The sequence below is a fragment of the Phyllostomus hastatus genome, unplaced genomic scaffold (genome assembly GCF_019186645.2).
Source record: "Phyllostomus hastatus isolate PE091 unplaced genomic scaffold, TTU_PhHast_1.1 phas_contig_348, whole genome shotgun sequence".
Classification (NCBI taxonomy): Eukaryota; Metazoa; Chordata; class Mammalia; order Chiroptera; family Phyllostomidae; genus Phyllostomus; species Phyllostomus hastatus.
The window spans coordinates 1623299-1644820 of NW_025333860.1; the positions used below are offsets into that span (position 1 = coordinate 1623299).

At 53.7% G+C, this 21522-nt stretch overlaps 1 protein-coding gene across 2 annotated transcripts; it reads left to right on the forward strand.

The window, feature by feature from the left end:
• The first annotated feature begins 1184 nt into the window (after positions 1-1184).
• Positions 1185-21522, forward strand: NYNRIN (NYN domain and retroviral integrase containing). 2 transcript variants are annotated; one of them, XM_045841281.1, is made up of 8 exons: positions 1185-1519; positions 9944-10590; positions 10710-12260; positions 13171-13301; positions 13432-13528; positions 15055-15156; positions 15365-15466; positions 16890-21522. In XM_045841281.1, the coding sequence occupies exons 1-8, from the start codon at positions 1322-1324 to the stop codon at positions 19765-19767; spliced, it is 5706 nt and encodes a 1901-aa protein (XP_045697237.1). In that variant the 5' UTR covers positions 1185-1321; the 3' UTR covers positions 19768-21522. The 2 variants fall into 2 exon arrangements, with proteins under 2 accessions (XP_045697237.1, XP_045697239.1); XM_045841283.1 differs by having other exon boundaries at positions 10427-10590.

A 21522-nucleotide genomic window follows, 5' to 3' on the forward strand; every position in this document is an offset into this window, starting at 1 on the left:
CACCCCCACGCTGGGCCGCGTGCTCCTGGCAGTGGGGCAATCCTGGTCCTTGCCTGTGCACACATAGAAACACGGTGTTCCTTCAGCCCAGATGTTCCATGGCAGCTCTGGTTTAAAGCCCACTGCCCTTTGTCCCCATAGGTACACTTGTCCCTGTCAGACTGTGGTTCTCGGTTTGGGTTCGGAACATAAAGGTCACTGAGGCCCAGATGCAGACTGTGCTCTCCACAGAGCTAGGACCTGTTTGGGCCACAGGGCTGCATAAGGTGTCCTTTGTGCTGGGGATGCCTCCAGGGCCCGGTGTTGGAGGTGGCCCCCAGCCCAGGGCCAGTCCCTGACCACTGATACCCAGCAGCTGGCTGTGGGTCAAGGTCAACCCTCAGAGGCTGTGCTACCCACCAGACCCTCACTCCCATCCTAAAGCCTCAGGGCATAACTCAAACTTGCTATTTAAAAAAAAAAAAAAAAAGGCTTTCATAAACAAGGCAAGTCTGAAAACTGCGGCAGGGAGGCCCCTCCAGCCCTAGGGGCTTCAGGAGGGTCTGGGCGGCCTGCCAGCTCCTGGCTGTCCCCAGACTTGGGGGGAAGGGTGGGGCGGCTGTGCTGTTACTGTCTCCTGCCCGCCCGGTTTCCAGCCCAGAGTTTCTTTGGGCCCGGGCCTCCTGGGCTCCCCACCCTGTCCTCTCCTAACCCTTTCCTTGAGGGAGGGAGGAGGCACAGGTCCGCGTTCTCCGAGGAGGCCTGGGAGGCGGTGGGGTGAGAGGGAGGAACCGAGAGAAAGGCCGGGTCCCTGAAACCAAGCCCCTTCTCGTTCATCCGAATGCCCCTACTTCCCCTTCCTTTTCCTTCCACTGGGGAAAGGGGAACGTGGAAGGAAATTAACTTTGACCCCTAGATTCTGGCTCTGGGCCCAAAACTTGGGTGGAAGGCAGAGGTTTCCAGCACCCTTCGTCTGCCCCTCAGTTCTCACTCCCCCCCTTTAAGCTGCCCAGCAGTCGGAGAAGGAGTTCATCCCGGAGGGGCTGGCGGAGTGGTGTAGGGGGAAGGCTGGGGGCGGAGGGAAGGGCGGCGGGAGACCGACCGGTCCCACCCCCAGCTGCAACCCCTGGCAGGAAGAGATTGTCGCTGGAGCCGCCGAAAGGGACGGAGCTCGGGAGGGCGGGTGGGTCTGCGGGCCCGGAGGACCCCGGCGGAGGCTCCGGCACGCCGCAAGAGCAGGGGGCGTGGCCTGGGCTTCTCCGACCCGGGGCTGGGGAGCCTCCTGCACTGGGACCCCGGTGACACTTTGGGCTCCCTCCTTGCAGGAGCAGGCGGGGCAGCCATGCTCCTGGCTGGGGGCGACCCTCCCGCGCAGGAATGGGTCATGGTGCAGATCAAATCGAAGCCCCGGGTGCAGCGACAGCGGCTGCAAGTACAGCGCATCTTCAGGGTCAAGCTGAACGCCTTCCAGAGCCGCCCGGACAGCCCCTACTTCTGGCTGCAGCTCGAGGGGCCCAGGGAGAACATGGGCAAAGCCAAGGTAAACAGCTTCTTCCCTCTCCCACCCGTCCCTTCCCTTCAGACCCCTCTCCCACTCCGCTGCCACCCGTGGAGACAAGGGTCCCTAGAGTCCCCGGGATCTGGATTCGGCAGAATGGCGGGCAGGTACTGGACCATCCTCTCCTCTTTCCAGATCTGCAGCCTTGGTTCCTTCTCTCTGGTTTCTTCTTTCTTTTCGGCCCCACCCCTTTCTCGCGTGCCACTTCTGTCCCTAGAGTGCCCTGAGAGAGGCTCCCCAGCGTGCGAACCCCCCCGCCCCCACCAGCCTTCCCTGGCCAGGGCCCCAGCGTCCACAACTCCCCTCTTCTATCTGGGGAAAAACTTAAGGTCCTGCATTTCTATGGCCTCTGCAACACACCTCTTTGTTCTTCACCAAGAGGATCTTTCTATCTCTTTTTAAATCTCCTTAAATCCTGGGCTGTGCCATGGAGCCTCTCAGAGTGTTGGGGCTGGAGGGGCCTTAGAGATGTTAGTAAAGCAGTGCTGGCACTTTGCGGATGAGTTATCAGGGACTGGAGAGGGTCAGGGGGCCTGAGTGCTCGGGGTCAGGTAGGTGGGGGTGGTGGCGCTGGGACATGAACCCAGAGCTCTGGGTTCCCTGCTCCACCGTCTTGATGCCCTAGGCAGCCTGTTGCAGGGGCTCAGGGGTGGGGGTGCCGCTGCTCTGGAAGGCACCAGCCCTTAGGGATGGGTTGAAATCTGGAAGGAGGGCCGTGGGCTTTCAGATGAAAGGACCTGGTGTATGGCACTGGGCACTGGAGAGGCCAAGACGCAGTGCTTCTCCCTGGCTTCTCTCACAAGCTTCTCCTCCACTTGGGCGTCTCAAGCTCCCTTTGACCCCCAATCATGGCCAAGGTCTCCTTCTTCCCTAGGATTCCTTTATCTTATCTTTTCCCGGCAGGAATGCTACAGCCTCCCTCTTCCCCAGACCACCCCAGCTGGGTCCATACCAACATCCCAATTGGTCAAGGCCATGGCTGGGGGAGGTCCAGAAGGCACTGGCCAGAGGGCAGGCAGACAGACTGGAAAGTTCCTCCCTCAGCCCCTCTGTCGAGCTGCTGCATCAGCAGTTTTTCCAGTTCTGACAGAGGTGCTGGGGGAGGGGTGGGGTGCCTGCCCCTCGAACAGATGTGAAGGAGCCATGAGATGAAGACTTTTCAGTAGCTGGGATAGGGTGGGTTAATAAGAGGAGCCTTTGGGTTGTTTGGGGTTCTTAATCTTTTTGGTGCTTTCTGAGGTGCCTAGCTCCCCAGCTTCTGCTTCAGTCCTGGATCAGCTTCACCAGGCCTGTCCACTCCCACTCCCACTGCCTCCTCGGGATCGGGCCCTCACACCCCAGGCCCTGCTAATGTGACCAGTGGCTCCTCCAGCTCCCCACACCCTGTCTTCCACTGGGGAGAGGCACTGTTTAAGATGGAAATACAGCATGAGGGAGTCCGAGGTAGGGCAGGGAAGGTAGGGAGTATAAGGCTTGTCCAAGGAGTTAGGAGATCCCGGCTGAAGGTGCTGCCGCCAAGGTACACCAGGACAGGGGTGTGGTAGAGAGAGTTGGAGTTGGGGTTTGCTCCCTTCTAACTGGGTGACCTGGGTCACATCAGTTACCTTCTCTTGAGCCTGTTTTTTCATGTATAAAGTAATATAATAACACCCACATTATGGCAGGGTTGTGAGAATCAGAGGAAACCATGCATGTTCACATACGTTTGCAAAACGTGCAGAGCTGTAGAGGATAGATGTCAGTTGTTGTTCACTAGCTGTGCAACTTTGAACAAGCCCTTTCCCTCTCTCAGTCTCCTTGTTTGTAAAGTGAGAAGCTTGGATTAAATGCTTTCTAAGGTCGGTGTAAGGAGGTTTTGTGGTTTCTGTGTAGAGGTCCTGTGGCTGACCCCGATTCCAGCTGCAGGGACATAGAGTCATGCATTTTGATAATGGCCTGTGATACACAGGCCAACTGGCAGAGAGGCCTCAGTGAGACTGGAGGTTGCACGGTGTGGAAGGGTTGTGGATAAGGATGGCCTGCTGGTGAGGAGAAACAGGGTCAAGAAGGATTTGGACGTATCTGGAGAAGGGCCGGGTTACGGTCCTACATCATATGTGGCTGGTTTTCCAGGAAAAATTTCTGACAAACTCTAGAGTGTCTTTACATTGTTTTGTTGTGGTGGGATTTAAAAAATAAAAACATTGCTAGAATCACATTCCCAGGCAGCAAAGACAAACACTGGGTGGTCTGGCCACTGAGGTGAAATCAGCAAGTGGAAAGGAGGGTTTTAGTAAAGACCCGAGTTGCCAGGGACAAGCCCTTTTGTCCTCCTGGGCAGCGCTGTGAGGACGAGAGGAGAGGTGACATGTTTGCTTCTCCCTCTTTTTGGAGGCTCTTTTTGGAGATGGGAGAGGGCATTGATTGGGAGGCAGAGGCTGGGTTCAGGGAGCTGGGAGATGGGGTGTGGTTTGGCTTGGCTGTCAGATGGGAGTTCATCTATCCCGGCTTCACACTAACTGTGAGCACAGTGCCGTGGACACTGCCAGTGGCCAGGGGTATGCTGGAACTGGCTCCCATAACATTTCAGGGAGTTTGCAAACCAGTGGCCTCCCATTGGTACTTTGAAATTAGCATGGTGGGAGTCTTTACACTAGAGAAATTGGCAAATGTACCCTGGACCTGTGGCTAAGCTGGTTGGAGTGTTGTCCCTGAAACCTAAAGGCTGCAAGTTCGATTCTGGTCAGGGCACATGCCTGGTTTGCAGGTTCGGCCTCTGGTTGGGGCATATGCAAGGCCCCTCTCCCTCTTCCTCTCTCTCTAGAATCTATGGGTATGTCCTTGGGTGAGGATTTAAAAAAGGATTTCCAAAATATTTAAAAAAAATAATAAATTGGCAAATGCTACAAATCAGGGCTATCCCCTAGTTGTGTTGTGGGCACATTACCCTCTCTCTCTCTTTTTTTATTGCTTCAGCCAATGAACAGGAAACTTTATTGAGGCCCCAGGGTCACAGGGGTCGGGCAGAAGGCTGCCCATTGGCAAGGCTGTGGTGTGGAGGCCTTATTTAACCTTCTTGGTGGGCATGGGCTGTTCTTGTGATCTGCGGTCAGCATAGGAGTGCAGGCGGGTGGAACACTTGCGGCAGGTCATCTTGTCGCAGCTGCACTTCTGGGCGAGCTGGCCAGGGGGTCTCCATGATGCCACCTTGCAGACGCAGCACCCAGTGCAGGGTGGACTCTTGCTGAATGTCGCCGTCTGAGAGAGTGCGGCCACTCTCCAGCTGTTTGCCCGCAAAGATCAAAAGCTGCTGGTCAGCTGGGATGCCCTCCTTGTATTGGATTTTAGCTTTGATGGTTGCAGTGGTGTCACTGGGCTCAACCTCGAGAGTGATGGTCCTGCCAGACAGGGTCTCACAAAGATCTGCATCTCAGTGTCTGCTGGGGGGTGGGGCACTCTGTGCCCTTGTTGAGAAAAAGGAGCTTTCTTCCTTATTTGTTTGATTATTTATTTATTTATTTAGAGGGGAAGGGAAGGAGAAGGAGCAGGAGAGAAACTTTGATGCAAGAGAGAAACATCGATCAGTTGCCTTTTTTACACACCTTACCTGGACCAAACCTGAAACCCAGGCCTGTGCCCTGGTGGGGAATTGAACCTGTGACCTGTTGCTTTGTGCGCCAATGCCGAACCAAGCCAGCCACACCGGTTAGAGCCCTTCTCCTTTTTTTTAAATTTCATTTTTCTTTTATCCAGGTAATTAATAATTGAAAAGTCCAGTAATTTTGGACTCACAATAGAACATAATGAATCCCTGCCTTGTCCTTCCCAACACGACTCTCTTCCGTGCCCTTCCTTGTAGACATTTGTACATCTCCACATTCCTAAACAAAGTTGTAGGTACCGTTAGCTTTTGATGAATCCATTTTAGATATTTTTTACTTCCTATTATTGTAGGTGAGGATGTAACTTCCTTACATTGCCATCTCCTCTATATCTCCAATATAGTTAATTTTCAATTTTCTGTTAAACCTATATTTAGTATTTGCATCATTATACCTATGCAAATATCATTAACCTCTGAGCATTGAAGTGTACTATGATTGTGTTTTCTTTCTTATTTTGTTCTACTCAGGTTTAGAACCCCTTGCTTTTTAATGCTTGTTTTTCTTTGTAGTTATTGCTAATTTTACAATGTTCAGTGGCCTTGCACTATAGTTTTTACAAGGTCAATCTATCAGTTGCTCTGGCCTGCATAGCTGTCATCCTGCGATTTCTGTTTGCTGTCATTTTTGACATCTCTTTGCCTTTTTTGTTGTTGTTGTTGTTAAATGTCTTGTTTCCTGAGCTGAGTGTCTTTCACTTTCTTGGGTTGCTGTCCACACCCATCAGTAGCTCCAGCAGGTTAGAAAGATGGCGCAGCGGTAAAGGGCATGCTGATGACTGCCCTCAGCATGCTTGTCTCTGTGTCCTTCCCTCCAGTCTGAACTGGCTGTCCTCCACGCTTGCTGACATCTGTCATCCTAGAACAGTGCCTGGCACATAGTACATGCTCAGTAATGCCTTGTTGAATGGATAAACAAATTCCGTAAGTTCTCTTTATTATTATCCTGAAGACTGCCTTTGCCTTTTTCCTATGTTGGTCTCCTTTCTTGTTTTTTTTTTTTTCTTCTTCATTTGCTGGAAAACACTCTCCAATAGCTTCCTGAGAAAGACTTCATAGGGGGTAAATGTTGGAATTGCGTGTCTGAAGGTCACTTGATTGATACTTTGACATTGAATTATTGTAAGTGGAAAATTATTTTCCTGCAGAAGTGTAAAGGCATTACTCCACAGATTTTTTGCTTTTTAGTTGTTTGAGGCAATGTTGGGTCCCTGGTCCTTTGCATGTGAAATTTCTCTCTGAAAGTTTGTAGTTTCTCCCACTGTTCTGAGGTTTCCCAGTGAGATTCCCTTGTGTGGGTCTGCCTTCCTCCATTGTTTGCTACTACTGTGTTCAGTAGGTCCTTCCATCTGAACGCTCATGTTCTTCAGATCTAGGGCATTTTCTGGAAATTCTTCGTGGATGATTTTCTTCCCTGTGGCTTCTGTGTTCTCTCTTCCTGGAACTCCTATTCAGACATTGGACTTTCTGGACTGACTGGTTCACTTTTCATATTTTTTCTCCTATTTTCCAACTCTGACTTTTTGCTTTGCTTTCTGGAGAGATTTCCTTAACTTTATCTTTCAACCCTTTTCTTGGGGCTTTCATTTCTACCATCATATTTTTAATGTTTAAAAGTAATTTATGTCCTCTCTGAATTCTCTTTTTAAAAAAAACTTTCTATTTTTGTTCAGTGTGTACAATATTCTCTATTATCTCTCTGAGGAGAGTAATGATAGTAAACTTTTTGAAATTTTCTTCTCCCTGTCTACTTTCTCTTTTTTCAAGTTGCTCCCCCTTGTATATATATTTTTTTGTGTATCTATCTCACATTAGAAGTTTTCCTCATATGTCTGGTCATATTTGCATGATTAAGAGTGAAGAACAAAAAGAGTCACTTAGGAGCTGAGGCTGAGGCTTCCTGATTTTGAGCTTGACTGTACAGAGATATGGGGGCACTGTCTGTAAGGGAACCGGTTTGGTGGTCTTTGCTCTTGGGCTGGCTGGACTTCTAGAATGAATTTTTCTCTTTTCTGTCCTGGAGGGTCAGGGTCTGGCTGCTGAATCTCTAAATGGGAAGAACGAGTTTCTTTGCACTCAGTTTTCATTGTAGATATCATTATTTGGCCCTTCTCCTTTCCTCCATGTTTTCTTATATGTTACCTACACCCTCAAGTATGCTGATAAACCTCTAATCCTAGGACATGTTTTCAGCTCTCTAGAGAACAAATTTTCAGTGGGTAAGGAGGTACTTGCCCAGCTTATATATGTGTGTACGTTTAGGGGGGTTCCTGAATCTAACTGCTCCTCAAATAACTTTTCCTCAGTCCACCTTTTTTTATGTTCCCCTTCACTCCCAATTCCAAAGTTTCTTGGTGCTGCCATTTTCTGAGGCTCGTGTATTCTGCAGTATAATTTTGGGTGGTTCTGGAAAGTAGACAGTGAATGGCAACTAGCTTACGAGAAAGAAGAATCCTAAGTCAGGTGTTAAATAATAAAGCACTTTGATCAAGTGTAGAGCAGTGTTGAACTATTGATTTAATGTATAAGTTGACAAAGGATCTGCAGGACATTGGGCAATATATTTTTACAAACACACAGCTCTTTTTCTGTGCTTATTTTGTTCCTGCCACGTCTCTACTTTTTCTTCTCTTGGAGGAAAAAATTGTGGGTGGACTTTGTGTAGGAAAATTGCTCCAGGTATTTTCCGGATGTAAATGCCTGTTGTTTACTTTTCTTTCTTCCCTTCCCCTTCCTCCCTCCCTCCCTTCCTTCCTTCCTCCCTCCCTCCCTCCCTCCCTCCCTCCCTTCCTTCCTTCCTTCCTTCCTTCCTTCCTTCCTTCCTTCCTTCCTTCCTTTTTCTTTCCTTGAAAATATAGACAGCATTATGGTTAAGACCCCAGACTTTGGAGTCAGAGAGGCTAAGAGTCCCAGCCCACTACCTGTGTGACCTAGCACATGTGCCCATCCTTGCCCATCTAAAATGGGGATGATAGTACTTCCCTTACAGGGCTGAGAGAGGAATCAATCAGATAATGTGTGGCATGTAGTAAGTGTTCAATAAATATTCAGATTTATTATTTTAAAAAGTATTTCAGTCCCTATGTATCTTTTAGTTTAAAAATATTGGGCAGTTAATGGTACAATAAATATTTAAGCTCTTTGCACAAAAGAAAGAAACCAGCCACCATCTCCTTCCCCAGCATGTCTTCATGTTTGAATATTGTTTTCATGTGGTTAGAATGTGGGGTGCACGGGGTGGAGAAGTCTGTTAAGTTCTGTGAGAGCGATCCCACACCTGGTCAGACTCCCCCTTGGGTCCTGCTGAGGTTGCGGGTGGGAGGGTTTGGCTTGGGATGTCTGTTTTGAACTGGCTTTTGGACTTATTAGAAAGGGGTTAGACCTGGGCCTAAGTACCTGGGTGCATTTCGGGCCCTTTGGGGAAAGGGTTGGCAAGTATGACGTGGGCCTCTTCTGTAGATGGCAGAGGTAAGCACAGGCTGGAGCAGGGAAGGATGACGGGCTAGGCACTGAGCAGAGGGCCCGGAGTGGTCTTCAGGATGGCTGCTGGAGATCCAAAATGGAACATTTGTTTTCTAATGGAACTGTTTGGAGAGAGCAGAGTGAACGTGACTGCTATCCACACGGAGATATGGAGCTGCAGGAGGGCGAATGCAGTCAGTGAGGGCGGGGTGGGGGGACTGATGAAGAGGGAGTGCTCATGCTCCCTTGGAGCTCCTGGATTCGTGCTGGTGGGACTCAGCCATGCGGTGAAGGAAGCCAACCTCTCCCATCCCAGGGACTGCTAAAGACTGAGTGTGCAGGCCCTGCAAGCAGGGGGACTTGGTCTGCCCAGAAAGCCAGAGGCCTTTCTTCTGGTACATACATACTGTGCATATCTGTGAGGTTATCTCCTGGATGCTGGCCCAGCGATTTATCTCCTCCTTTCCTCCTTTGTCCCCTCTGGGCAACAGAGTTACCATGGTTACGGGTACAGATTGTGCTATAGACTCTCTGAAGGTGGATTAAGCCAGAATCCCACAGGATTATCCTGTTGTCATGTGTAGTCAGCCTGAGGAAGTGGAAAGAGCCTTGGTTTCAAGGTCAGACAGATGTGGGTTGTGGTCCTGGCCCAGTCACCCTCTAGCTTGAACAAGCTGCATAGCCCTCTGATCCTGCAAAATGGGAATAGGCCATGCCAGGCGCTAGGCCCAGCACTTCCTTTGTATTAACTCACTGAAGCTCTGTAATAGCCCAGTGAGGCAGAACTATCATCCCCACTTTACTGATGAGGAAATGTAGGCACAGGGAGGGTAAATAACTCGCTCCAGGTCACCTAAGTTCCTGGCATGTGGAGGGTGCAACCCTCCTCCCTCTGGCTATTTCACAATTCTGGAATGTCAGGGTAGGAATGGACCTTAGGAGCACCTTGTTTAACCTGTCATACAAGTGAAGAGGCTGAGGCCCCGAAAAGATGATAAATTTCCCACAGTTAACCTAACTTACTGAGGTCGAATTGGAAGTAGAACCAGGTCCCTTGAGTCCAAACCCAGGTGCTCCCTTCTCTCCAGGGCTCCCCCATTCTGTCAGTTTCCTGGAAAGAAATGATCGTGTGAGGAAGCAGGACCAGGAAGAGAGGGGGTGGCCATGGGGGAGTCACTGGCTTCTGGGAGGCAGGGGGAGGGCACCTGCTTGGTGAGGTTGGGCTTTCTGCATGGGGAAGTGTGAGCCAGTGGCCACCTCCCGAAGGGATGACTGCCGTTGTGTTCTCCTCACTGTGGCTGCAGGAGTACCTGAAGGGCCTGTGCAACCCAGAGCTGTGGAAGGAGGTTCGCTACCCACCAGCCCTGCACTGCACCTTCCTTGGGGCCCAGGGCCTTTTCCTCGACTGCCTCTGCTGGAGTACCCTGGCCTACCTGGTGCCCGGCCCCCCTGGCTCCCTAATGGTGGGCGGGCTGACCGAGTCTTTCATCATGACCCAGAACTGGCTGGAGGAGCTGGTGGGGCGACTGCGCTGGGGCCCTGCCCCTCTGTTTACCCCCCGGGGGATCTGGGAGGCTGAGGTGACCCGGGCCTTTGGGGCTTTGATCTGGATCCGTGGCGACCAGCATGCAGGGGAACTGCTGCAGCTGCCCCCCGCGGTCCAGGAGCTGCTGCTGAGTCTGGTGCAGGATGCTGCGGGCAAGGAGGACATCATCGAGTGGCTCAGTCGCATCAGCACCTCCAACGCCCGCTCCAACCCAGAGGTCCTGATCTGCCTTCCCCACCAGCAGAAGGAAGGCTTGTCCATGACGTCTGTGGGAGATGGTCCTGGGCCCTTGCTGGAGATGAGGGCCATCCAGAACGGGAGCACAGAAAACTCAAAGAGATTAACCAGCCTGGGAGCTACCTCAGGACAGAACACACAGCAGGAGACAGCAAACCAGCTGGTGCGGTAAGTTCTGGGGAGTCAGTCTGGCATCTCTGTCCCTGCCCCTGCTTCCCCACCCCAGGGAAAGAGTTTGGGACCTAATTGGTCTCTTCACCTTTCCAACAAACTTGGGCTTCCTCCAGGGTCGGTTCCAACCACCAAAGTGAATCGGACAGTGCTTGTAAGGAAGGGCCGGTGCCAGCCGCCAGCAGCCAGGATCCTGCGATCCACTCACAAGCCTTGTTGCAGCAGAGGCAGGTCCAGAGGGTGGATGACAAACTCCCCTTCCAGCCTCCAGTGTCGGCCCTGGGTGTGTGTCCATCTTGGAAGGCCTGGGCCCCAGGGCCAGCCTTTGGGCCCTTGTGGCCAGGGACTATTGCTGCAACCTTCTGGAGGATCAACGAACTGCATTCTCTCCACCTGGCCTGGCTCCTGTCCCAGGCGTGCTTCAGTCTCCCCTTCTGGCACAGGCCGCTGGGCCCCATTCAGTTCAAGCTGCCAGGGCAGAGTCCCTTGCCCTTAAACCTGGAGTGGAAGCAGAAGGAGCTTGTTCCTTTGCCCAGTGTGGAAAGCCCAGATTGTAGAACGGAAGTGGGGCCAGGAGGAGAGGCAGCCCTACAGGACTGCTCAAGGGCAGAGACCTCCCCAAAAGTCATGAGTTTATTGGTGGTCTCAGGGAGCTCGGCTGTAAAGGACAAAGCTAGCCCAGGACTTCCACAGGTAGGGCCACCTTTGACCTCTACACCCCAACTCGAAGCTGGAAGTGAGCTGGGGGACCAAGAAAGGGTACAGTGGAATTGTAAGGGGCCAGAAGGAGGGCCCGTTCCAGTGCTGCTGACAGGGCAAGGGGTGCCTGCAACTCAAGGGGAACCTGTGGATCAAGGGAGGCTGACAGCTCAGTCAGTACCTGACGCTCAGACAGTGCCTGATACTCTTGAAGTGCCCGTGACTGCCCCAGCGCTCACAGCACAAACTGCACCCACAAACCCAGTGCTGCCTCCAGCCCCCAAAGTGCCTACAGCCCAGATGATGCCGGCAGTGCACTCAGAATCTGCAGCCCCCAAAGTGCCTTTGGCTCCCACAAAGCCAGCAGCTCACAGGGGGCCCACAGCTCAAAAGGCAGCCGTGGGTCAACTGGCATTGGCAGCTCAAGTGGTACCTGCAGCTCAGAAAATGCCTGCAGCCAAAACATCACCTGCGGGTCCCAAAACATCGAAAGCTCAAAGTGGGCCTGCAGCTAAAACAGGGTCCACAGCTCCCAAAGCACCTGCGGCCCCCAAAGCACCTGCGGCTCCCAAAGCCTCCAGAGCTCCGAAAATGCCTGCAGCTCAGAAGGCGCTCACAAATCCAGGGCCGGCCTTGGATGCAGCCAAGCTCCTGAGAGAGGTCCAGCCTTCCTCAAGGGGCAGTGCTTCCTTCCCAAAGGGCAAGGGGGAGGCCAGGAGGCAGGGCCTCCAATCCAGCAGCACTTTGGCTCCCAGTAGTAAGCAGCCCTCTCAGGTGGGTGGGCTCCTGGGGGCTTGGGAGGGGGCCCCGAGGCAGCCACCTCGACAACCGCAGGCAAATAGCACAGTGACCAGCTTTCAGAGGTACCACGAGGCCCTGAATACACCCTTCGAGCTGAACCTGTCGGGAGAGCCTGGGAACCAGGGGTTGCGGCGAGTGGTCATTGATGGCAGCAGCGTGGCCATGGTGTGAGTAGCATGGGGCAGGCTGGGCATGCTGGGGAGCTGGGGCAGGGCATCCTTGGGTGCACAGTGTGGGCATTCCTTTAGACCCCTGTATATGAATGACGTGGGGTTCACATGGGGAAAAGTGGAAGGGAAGTGGCCCATGCTGAGTGGCTACTGCTTGCGAAGCCGTGTGCGTGGAATTGTCACAGCAGCTCTGCAAGTGCAGATTCCTGTTTTCCCTCCTTGACAAAAGCAGAAATGGGCTCAGAGATATAGTGGCTCTTGCCCAAGGTCCCAGAGCCAGTAAGGGGTCCAGCTGGCCTGTGAGTTCAGATTGCCCACTGCTGAGGCCCAGGCTCTTGCCACTGCAGCCTGCCTCGTGTACCATGGCACCAGTCCACCCCGGGGCCAGCTTTCAAATGTGTAGCCGGAGCTTTAGGGCCCAGCGCAGGCCTCCTCTATGAAGTCTTTCCTGACCGACCCTTAGAGATGGCCCTCTTTGCACAGCACCTACTGTGTGTGTGTGTGTTAGCACAAATATATGCAAAACCACTTAATGTACCAACACAGTAGAGTTATCTGTGCTGAGCACACTCCCAGCACACAGTAGGTCGTCCGAGAATGTTTGCTTCCAGCTCTAACCTAAACTCTGTGAGTGTAGAGGTTGCCTTCTTCCCCTTGCCCTGGAGACCCCTACACACATGTGCCCATGCACACACATGCATACCCACACAGTAGGTGAGGGTACCCAGTAGGTGCTCATGGAATGTTTAATGATGGAGGGAAGGGAGAAAGGCGTTGTCAGTGCCTGTGGTGCTGATGCTGGTGCCCTGGCATTGCCCGCTATGCTGCCCAGGCCCTGAGGGAAGGGGAGAGGCAGGGCCATTCCTAGGTCAGGAAGTGGCTCCCTCACGTCCCGCCATGCCCGCAGGCACGGCCTTCAGCACTTCTTCTCCTGCCGTGGCATTGCCATGGCCGTGCAGTATTTCTGGAACCGGGGACACCGAGAGGTCACTGTGTTTGTACCCACCTGGCAACTGAAGAAGAACCGGAGGGTGAGAGGTGAGTTGTCCCTTCCCCCTGCTCCTGCGGCAGCCCCCGGCTTTTCCTTCCCTGCCTCTCTGTCTCTGCCATGGCCTTTTCCATGCAGCCCTTCCTCTGACGATCTCTGTCTTCTGCCTTTCACTTCCAGAGAGCCACTTTCTGACGAAGCTCCATTCCCTCAAGATGCTTTCCATCACCCCCTCCCAGCTGGAGAATGGCAAGAAGATCACCACCTATGATTACAGGTGTGCCAGTCCCCAGGCCTGTGTGGGGCTCTGGGAACTGGGCTGGCGTGTCAGGTGGGGTCCTGCCTCGTCCGATCTCCGGAGATGGAGGCAACATGTCTGAGCGGGTCATTTCAGAGAGGAGGGCACGTGACCCTCTGTAGGCAGAGAAAGGGACACAGCGAGAGAGGGCTCCAGTGTCGGCTGTGCCCGAGGCCAAGGGGCATTCCTGACTTTGGGGCTCTGCAGCTCCATTGCCCTTAGTTAACAGGCTTCCTTCCCCCTTGACCTATGAACTAAGGCCCGCTGCCCTGGATGGGGTTAGCCCAGGTGACTCCTGGTGTGTCGAGTGAATTGCTCCCCCAAGCAGCTGATTTTGAGTTGAAGTTCATGTCCCAAGGACCTGCTTCAGTCTTTCCCTTCCCCAGCCCTGAAACCGGGAGGAGGTATGTGTGTGGCTATGTGGGGTCGGAGCTCTGGCTGGGCTCTGATCATGGTTAGACTGGCCCCTATCTCCTAGCTAAAGCCCAAATGCCTCCCTACTTGTCAGTCTTAAGCACCTAGTCCCCAACATGGCTGCACAACCAGTGTGCCCACGGGGGCGTCTGTGATGCAGCTTCTGTGGGGCAGGAAGGCCCTGCTGGAGTCCCTGGGCCAGGGCTGGAGTCCATGCTGGGCAGACATGGGTCTTGGCTTCACCAAGGCACCTCCTAAGCTGGACAGGGAGAAATTCTGTTTCTCTCCACTTTCCCCCAAACCTGGCACCTGCTCAGCGTTCAGGCCTGGGAAGGGCTGGGAGGGCAGCTCAGGCATCTCTCCTTCAAGATCGAGGCCCCTGTGTGAGGTGTTTAAGTACCTATAGATTCTGGCCTGGGTTCTGGGGAAGATGGCTTTTCTGCAGAAGGCCCTCTGCTGGGCACTAGTGGAATAGCATGTTTGGGGCGGCCCTAAAGGCAATCTTCAGAGAAGGCCTGAGGAGGTGGCCTTCGCTTTCTTTCCTGGTAAAAGGGATTAAGGAGCAGTGATCCTTGGGAAATGGGTTTCTTTATTCAGATGTGTGTTTTTATGTGTGTACTACATGAATGTTATGTGTTGGTGAAGGATAATAATGGAAAATTTGTGCGTATGCTGTGGGGCAAGCACCGAGCTAGATACTTTGATATGCTGTCATTCAGTTAACCCTCATAGCAATACATGGGAGGCATTTCATGCTTTACGGATGCAGAAACTGAAGCAGTAAAATGCGCGTCTGGATGTGAACAAGTGTGTGGTTTGTGTGGGTGTCTGTGAATGCCTATGTGTGAAATGAGGGTTTGTGTTTGTATATACATTTGGGAGGCATCCATCTCAGTTCCCCTCCCAGGGGCTAGTGGTGATCCCAAATGGTATCGCACAGATGGGGGGCGGGTGGGCTCCTGAGCCCTGGCTTCCCACTACCAAGGGCGGCCTTGGTCCAACACAAAGTGAAGCTGCAAATTCATTTTCCCAGAGGCCCAGGAAGGGACGGGCTGGTCACTGGTCATCAGTGACTCCCTCTCTCCTTGCAGGTTCATGGTGAAGCTGGCAGAGGAGACAGATGGCGTCATTGTCACCAACGAGCAGCTTCACATCCTGATGAATAATTCCAAGAAACTGATGGTCAAAGATCGGTGAGGGGGTTGGGCTGTTCCTTCCCTTTGATTGTCGGGCAGCCCCGGCAGCAGGGTGTTGGGGCAGGGAGAGGGTCCTTGGGACAGTGTCCACCAGCACCTGCTGAGAAGAGGTGTGGGTCTCTGCTCCATGGAGATGCCCAGGCAGCAGTGGGGTGTGGGCGGGTCAAGGGCTCCCCTGCAACTGTCTCCTCTCTTCCCTGTCCAGCCTGCTGCCCTTCACCTTTGCGGGAAATCTCTTCATGGTGCCCGATGACCCCCTGGGCCGTGATGGCCCCACCCTGGATGAGTTTCTGAGGAAGCCAAACAGGTAATGGGCCTCCCCTGCGTCCTAGCCCATCCTGCGACTGACTAGAATCTTCCCCTAAGTGCCAGCCAGCATTTATGTAGTGATTTGACTTTTTCACGTCTTTGTACTTCTCCCACTAATTGGTGCATCCATAAACCACTTCCAGTATGGTTTTGTGGTTTTACAGGTTTGCACATGTGCTTGAAGATTATGTGTACCCTTGCACAACTGGCATTTGTATTCAATTCTTATTGTTTTTGCCAGAGGTTAATTCACGTGGCTCACTTTAGTGGCTGCATGGTACTCCATCACCGGGGCACCCACCGGTATGGGATCTCCTGTGGAGGGCTGTCGATGGTTTCCTAGTACTTTGGTTTTGGAACTGGTGCTGCGGCCTCGTTCTTGTTCCATTGTTTGCAAGAGCACCTGTGTCTAGAGTCTATGCCAAGTAGAATTTTTTCCCACATTTATTATCTCCTTTGGTCCTTACAACTTAAGTTTGACATGCATGACCACTACCACAGTCTAAGACTCAAATACTTTCCCAAGGTTCCTTTGCTGGTGCCAGCAGAACTAGTTTGCTGTAACTCAGATGCTCTGGCCTTTGCCTCCTCTGAGGCACCTTGCTGTCCCTCTCCCAGTTCCCTGGGCTCACAAGAGACTGTGGTGGATTGTCTGGGCAGGGCACTGCTTCCTGGGCCAGTGTCCCCCAGACTCATGCTCCCAGTTTGGGGAAAAAATGATGTGGTTGAAGTTTGTCTGCTGGATAAGCTCCCAAATCCATAGTCAGGCCTCCCTCCCTCTCTTGACCTCTTCCTGGCTCGTTCATCCTGGCATCAGGTTGGAACTAGCAGTCATCCAATTCCCACCAAACCACTGACTTAAAACTGGTTGAAAATATCACTTGGTTGTCCTGGCCGGTGTGGCTCAGTTGGTTGGAGCGTCACCCCATATCTGAAAGGTCGCTGGTTCAATTTCCAGTCAGGACACATACTGGGGTTGTGCGTTCGGTCCCTGGTCTAGCCGCATGTGATCCCCTCTCTGGGTGTGTGTGGGAGGCATACAATCAATGCTGCTCTCTCACATTGATATTTTTCTCTTTCCTTTCCTTTCTCTCTAAAAAGTGATACAAAAATGTCCTCAGGTGAGGCTAAACAAAGAAAATGTCACTTGGCCACTGAGGTTTTTGACTGGATAAGCTTTTAGAGAACACTGGAGTCTCATATTTCGGCCTGGCACATGGTGGAGGTAGAGGGAGTGCCTGTGAGCAGGGTCCTGCCTGAGGGTCTGCTCAGTCGCAGGCTGGCACTCTGCCCAACCTGAGCACTAGGGTGGGGCCCTGCAGGGCTTCCACAGGTGTGGTTTTCCCTTTGGCGGACCTCCTGGGGCCGGCTGTCCCTCTCCCCACTCCATGGGGCCCCTCCGCTCTGCTGTTTCGGTACAGGTTGGACACCGACATCGGCAACTTCCTGAAGGTGTGGAAGGCTCTTCCTCCCAGCTCAGCCAGCATCTCTGAGCTGAGTGACACCGCTGATCCAAGGCCCCTGGAGAGTCCTCAGAAAGTGGAAGAAGTCAGGGAGGAGAAGAAGGAGGGGCAGGATGAAGAGCCGAAAGAGAGGCAGGACGAGGACGAGGAGCCCAGGGAGGGCCAGGGCACGCAGAGGCCAGCTGAGGTAGAGGACCTGGACTCCTCGCTGGTGTCGGTGTTCAGGGCTGAGTGCCCTTCCCTCTCAGAGGAAATCCTCCGGTGCCTCAGCCTCCATGACCCAACTGATGGAGCCCTTGACATTGATCTCCTTCCCGCGGTGGCTTCTCCCTCCCTAGGCATCCCCTGGGATGGGCAGGCTCCCTGCCAGCAGGTTCTTGCCCACTTGGCCCAGTTGACCATCCCCAGCAACTTCACCGCACTCTCCTTCTTCGTGGGATTCATGGACTCCCACCGGGATGTCATCCCTGACTACGAAGCCCTTGTGGGCCCCCTACACAGCCTCCTCAAGCAGAAGCCAGACTGGCAGTGGGACCAGGAGCATGAGAAGGCCTTCCTGGCCCTGAAGCGAGCCCTGGTGTCTGCCCTCTGCCTGACGGCCCCCAACCCCCAGCTACCCTTCCACCTGGAGGTGACAGTGAGCCAGGTGGCCCTGACGGCCACTGTCTATCAGGAGCACTCAGGGAGGAAGCACCCCATTGCCTATACCTCAAAACCCCTCCTCCCTGACGAGGAGAGTGAGGGCCCCCAATCGGGGGGAGACAGCCCCTACGCTGTGGCCTGGGCGCTCAAGCATTTTTCCCGCTGCATTGGAGACACCCCAGTGGTCCTGGACCTTTCCTATGCTGCTCGCTCCACAGTGGACCCTGAGGCGTGGGAGGGCCGCAGGGTGTCGAAAGCGTGGTTGATCCGATGGTCCCTCTTGGTACAGGACAAAGGCAAGAGGGCCCTGGAACTGGCCCTTCTCCAGGGCCTGCTGGGGGAAAACCGGCTGCTGACTCCCGTATCCTCCATGCCTCGTTTCTTCCAGGTTCTGCCTCCTTTTTCTGACCTGTCCACGTTTGTCTGCATCCACATGTCAGGCTACTGCTTTTACCGTGAGGACGAGTGGTGTGCTGGCTTTGGTCTCTATGTCCTGTCTCCCACCAGCCCGCCTGTCTCCCTTTCCTTCTCTTGCTCGCCTTATACACCAACCTATGCCCACCTGGCTGCAGTGGCCTGTGGCCTGGAGCGCTTTGGCCAGTCCCACCTCCCTGTGGTTTTCCTCACACACTGCAACTGGGTCTTCAGCCTCCTCTGGGAACTCCTGCCCCTGTGGAGGGCCCGGGGCTTCCTGTCCTCCGATGGGGCCCCACTACCTCACCCGAGCCTGCTCTCCTATATCATATCCCTCACCTCTGGCCTCCCATCCCTTCCGTTCATCTACCGAACCTCCTACCGTGGCTCCCTGTTTGCTGTGACGGTGGACACCCTGGCCAAGCAGGGTGCACAGGGGGGCGGGCAGTTTTGGAATTTGCCAACGGATGTGCCAGTTCCCATGGTGTCTCCCCTTACTGTGGGCAAGAGGCCTAACTTGCTGGCATTACAACTAAGTGACGGCACCCTGGCAGATATCATTGCCAAGCTGCAGGCTGGGCAGAAATTGTCTGGCTCCTCACCCTTCAGTTCTGCCTTTAACTCACTCAGCCTGGACAAGGAGAGTGGCCTGCTTCTGTTCAAGGGAGATAAGAAGCCCAAGGTCTGGGTAGTCCCGAGGCAGCTCCGGAGGGATCTGATTTTCTCCGTGCATGACCTCCCCGTGGGGTCCCACCAGAGGCCGGAGGAGACCTACAAGAAGTTGCGGTTGTTGGGGTGGTGGCCTGGGATGCAGGAGCATGTTAGAGATTATTGCAGGAGCTGCTTGTTCTGCATCCCCCGAAATCTTGGCAGTGAGTTGAAGGTTATTGAGTCCTTGTGGCCCCTCAGGTCGACTGCCCCCTGGTCGAACCTGCAGATTGAGGTGGTGGGCCCGATCACTGTGAGTGAGGAGGGCCACAAACACGTTCTGATTGTGGCTGACCCCAACACCAGGTGGGTGGAAGCATTCCCGCTGAAGCCCTACACGCACATGGCCGTGGCCCAAGTGCTGCTGCAGCATGTGTTTGCAAGGTGGGGTGTTCCCGTGAGGCTGGAGGCTGCCCAGGGTCCCCAGTTTGCCCGGCATGTTCTGGTGAGCTGTGGGCTGGCCCTGGGAGCCCAGGCTGCCTCGCTGTGTAGAGACCTCCAGTTCCCTTGCCTGACGAGCTCAGGGGCCTACTGGGAATTCAAGAGGGCTCTCAAGGAGTTTATCTTCTTGCATGGCAAGAAGTGGGCAGCTTCCCTGCCCTTGCTGCACCTGGCCTTCAGGGCCTCCTCCCTCCAGGCCACACCATTCCAAATCCTGACTGGGGGTCCAGAGAGGCTGATGGAACCCCTGTGGTGGGAGATGAGTTCTGCAAATATTGAAGGGCTCAAGATGGATGTCTTCCTGCTGCAGCTGGTGGGGGAGCTGCTGGAGCTCCACTGGAGGGTGGCCGACACAGCCAGCGAAAAGGCAGAGAACAGGCGTTTCAAGCGGGAGAGCCAGGAGAAAGAGTGGAATGTGGGCGACCAGGTCCTCTTGCTGTCCCTCCCCAGGAATGGCAGCAGTGCCAAATGGGTGGGTCCCTTCTATATTGGGGACCGGCTGAGCCTGTCTCTCTACAGGGTCTGGGGCTTCCCAACCCCGGAGAAGCTTGGGTGCATCTACCCCAGCAGTCTGATGAAGTCCTTTGCCAAGACCGGCACCCCCCTGTCCTTCAAGGTCTTGGAGCAGTGAGTCGAATCAGTGAAGGGGGGGCCATACCCCCAGGGTCCTGGGCTGCTGCTGCTAGGCCTCCCCCTCCCCCCACCAGTACTCCTTTCAAAGCCACCCTGGGGGCCTCCATTGTGCCTTTTGTGAAGTTACTTCATAAAGCTTTGCTGAATTGCCTTGAACTGGGAACTAGTGTCCCTGTGGGAGAATCTGCTGTCAGATATGGGCCTCTGGCAGTTTCACCTGGGGGACTGCAAAGTCCCCTTACTGAGGTAGGCCAGGCTCAGCGTCTTTCCCCAAGCATCCCCTTCACCCTGTCACACACGTGCAGGTGTACACTCATAGACACGCACATGCACACCCAGAGCCTGACTTCTGGCTACCAAGTCAAGAAACAGTGTGGTTCAGGACCTCAGGCCTGGAACCACACTCTCCTCTCTTAAACAGAAACCTCAAATGTAGACTCCTCTCCCCCAGTCTTCAAGTGGGGACCCTTTGCCCTTGAAGTTGTCACAGTTGACGCAAGTCCATGCAGGCTATGGAGAGGCAGCCTGTTCCCAGTCTCATGGTCAGTTTTCTCAGGCCAGGTGAGGCCTACCCAGCTGTCAAGGAAGGGCTGGCAGTCGGGCCCCCCTAGACTCAGAGCTGGGGTAGGAGGGTGGCCAGCCATGGATGAGTTTGTCAGCACAAAAAGGCAAGGGGGAGACCGAGTCAGCCTACCTCATTGAACTCCAGCCAATGGAGACAACCCTGACCCCTGCTGTGATGGTATCAACCGCACAGGAATCAAGGATCTCGATGCCAAGTGTGGCGTCTCTACCTGAAGAGCTGCTTCAATGAGGCCAAAGGGCCCAGGCCTCTCTTTGAAGAGGGGAGGGTGTCTGAGATGAGCAGCGTGGCAGACAATGAGGTGCTGATGTGGCTCTACCTCCCAGCCCCACTCCAAAGCCCACACAGCCCTCCTCCCACCTCCACTGTACCTTACATCCCCCCCCCCATAGTGTGTGACTGCTGTGGTTGGATCACTCTCCCCTGCCCCCATTCCCTGGACCTGCTTTCTACGTAGAGCAAAATCTGGGTCTGCCAGAGAACTCTGCAACGATCATGCTTACAGCAAGAGTGAGTTCTCATAAGTGTGTGTGCTTACACTCACTCTGATTTGCTGCTGCTGCTAACAAAATAAACTCCAGTGAAGGCCAGCACTGTATCCCTCTGGCTGGGCCTCTCTTATTTCTCCAAAGCTGAGCCAGTCTCCTGGCCTAGCTCAGGCTGTCAACACACTTGGCATTGCAAGAGCCAGAATAGAATCTGCCATAGAGTCTAATGTGATATTTTACAGCCAAAGAAATGCCCAGAGAGGAGAAGTGACTTACCTAAAGTCACACAGCTAGTTTGCAGTTGAGCTGGGACTGGGATTAAGTTTCCTGACCCTCAGTTCACCATGGACAGGGTTCTGGTGACAGGTGCAAGTGAGAGAATCCCTCCAAATCCCACATTCATATTCCCGCCAGCTCCTCATCTCCCATATCTTATAGATAAACTACTAGATGTTGCCCTGAAACCATTTCCAGCTGCTCTGTCCAGGAAAGAATGGGAGACATGAGAAATTGAAAGGTGAGCTGTAGGAGCTTTAGCAGAGACCTTCCTTTCTTCCCCTCCCCACTTTTCCTCCCGCTCCCTCTATGGTATGGCCAACCTCATTCTCCCTCCCCAGTGCTATACCCATTCCCCATGCTAACCACATTTATGATCTTACACCTTTTTATTTTTCATTTGATT

Excerpts from the sequence above, each read along its gene's own strand:
- NYNRIN (XM_045841281.1), top strand. The coding sequence starts at position 1,322 with ATGCTCCTGGCTGGGGGCGACCCTCCCGCGCAGGAATGGGTCATGGTG. Across the intron at positions 12,261-13,170 it reads GGCAGCAGCGTGGCCATGGT|GCACGGCCTTCAGCACTTCT; the intron begins GTGAGTAGCATG and ends CCATGCCCGCAG. Across the intron at positions 13,529-15,054 it reads ATCACCACCTATGATTACAG|GTTCATGGTGAAGCTGGCAG; the intron begins GTGTGCCAGTCC and ends CTCTCCTTGCAG.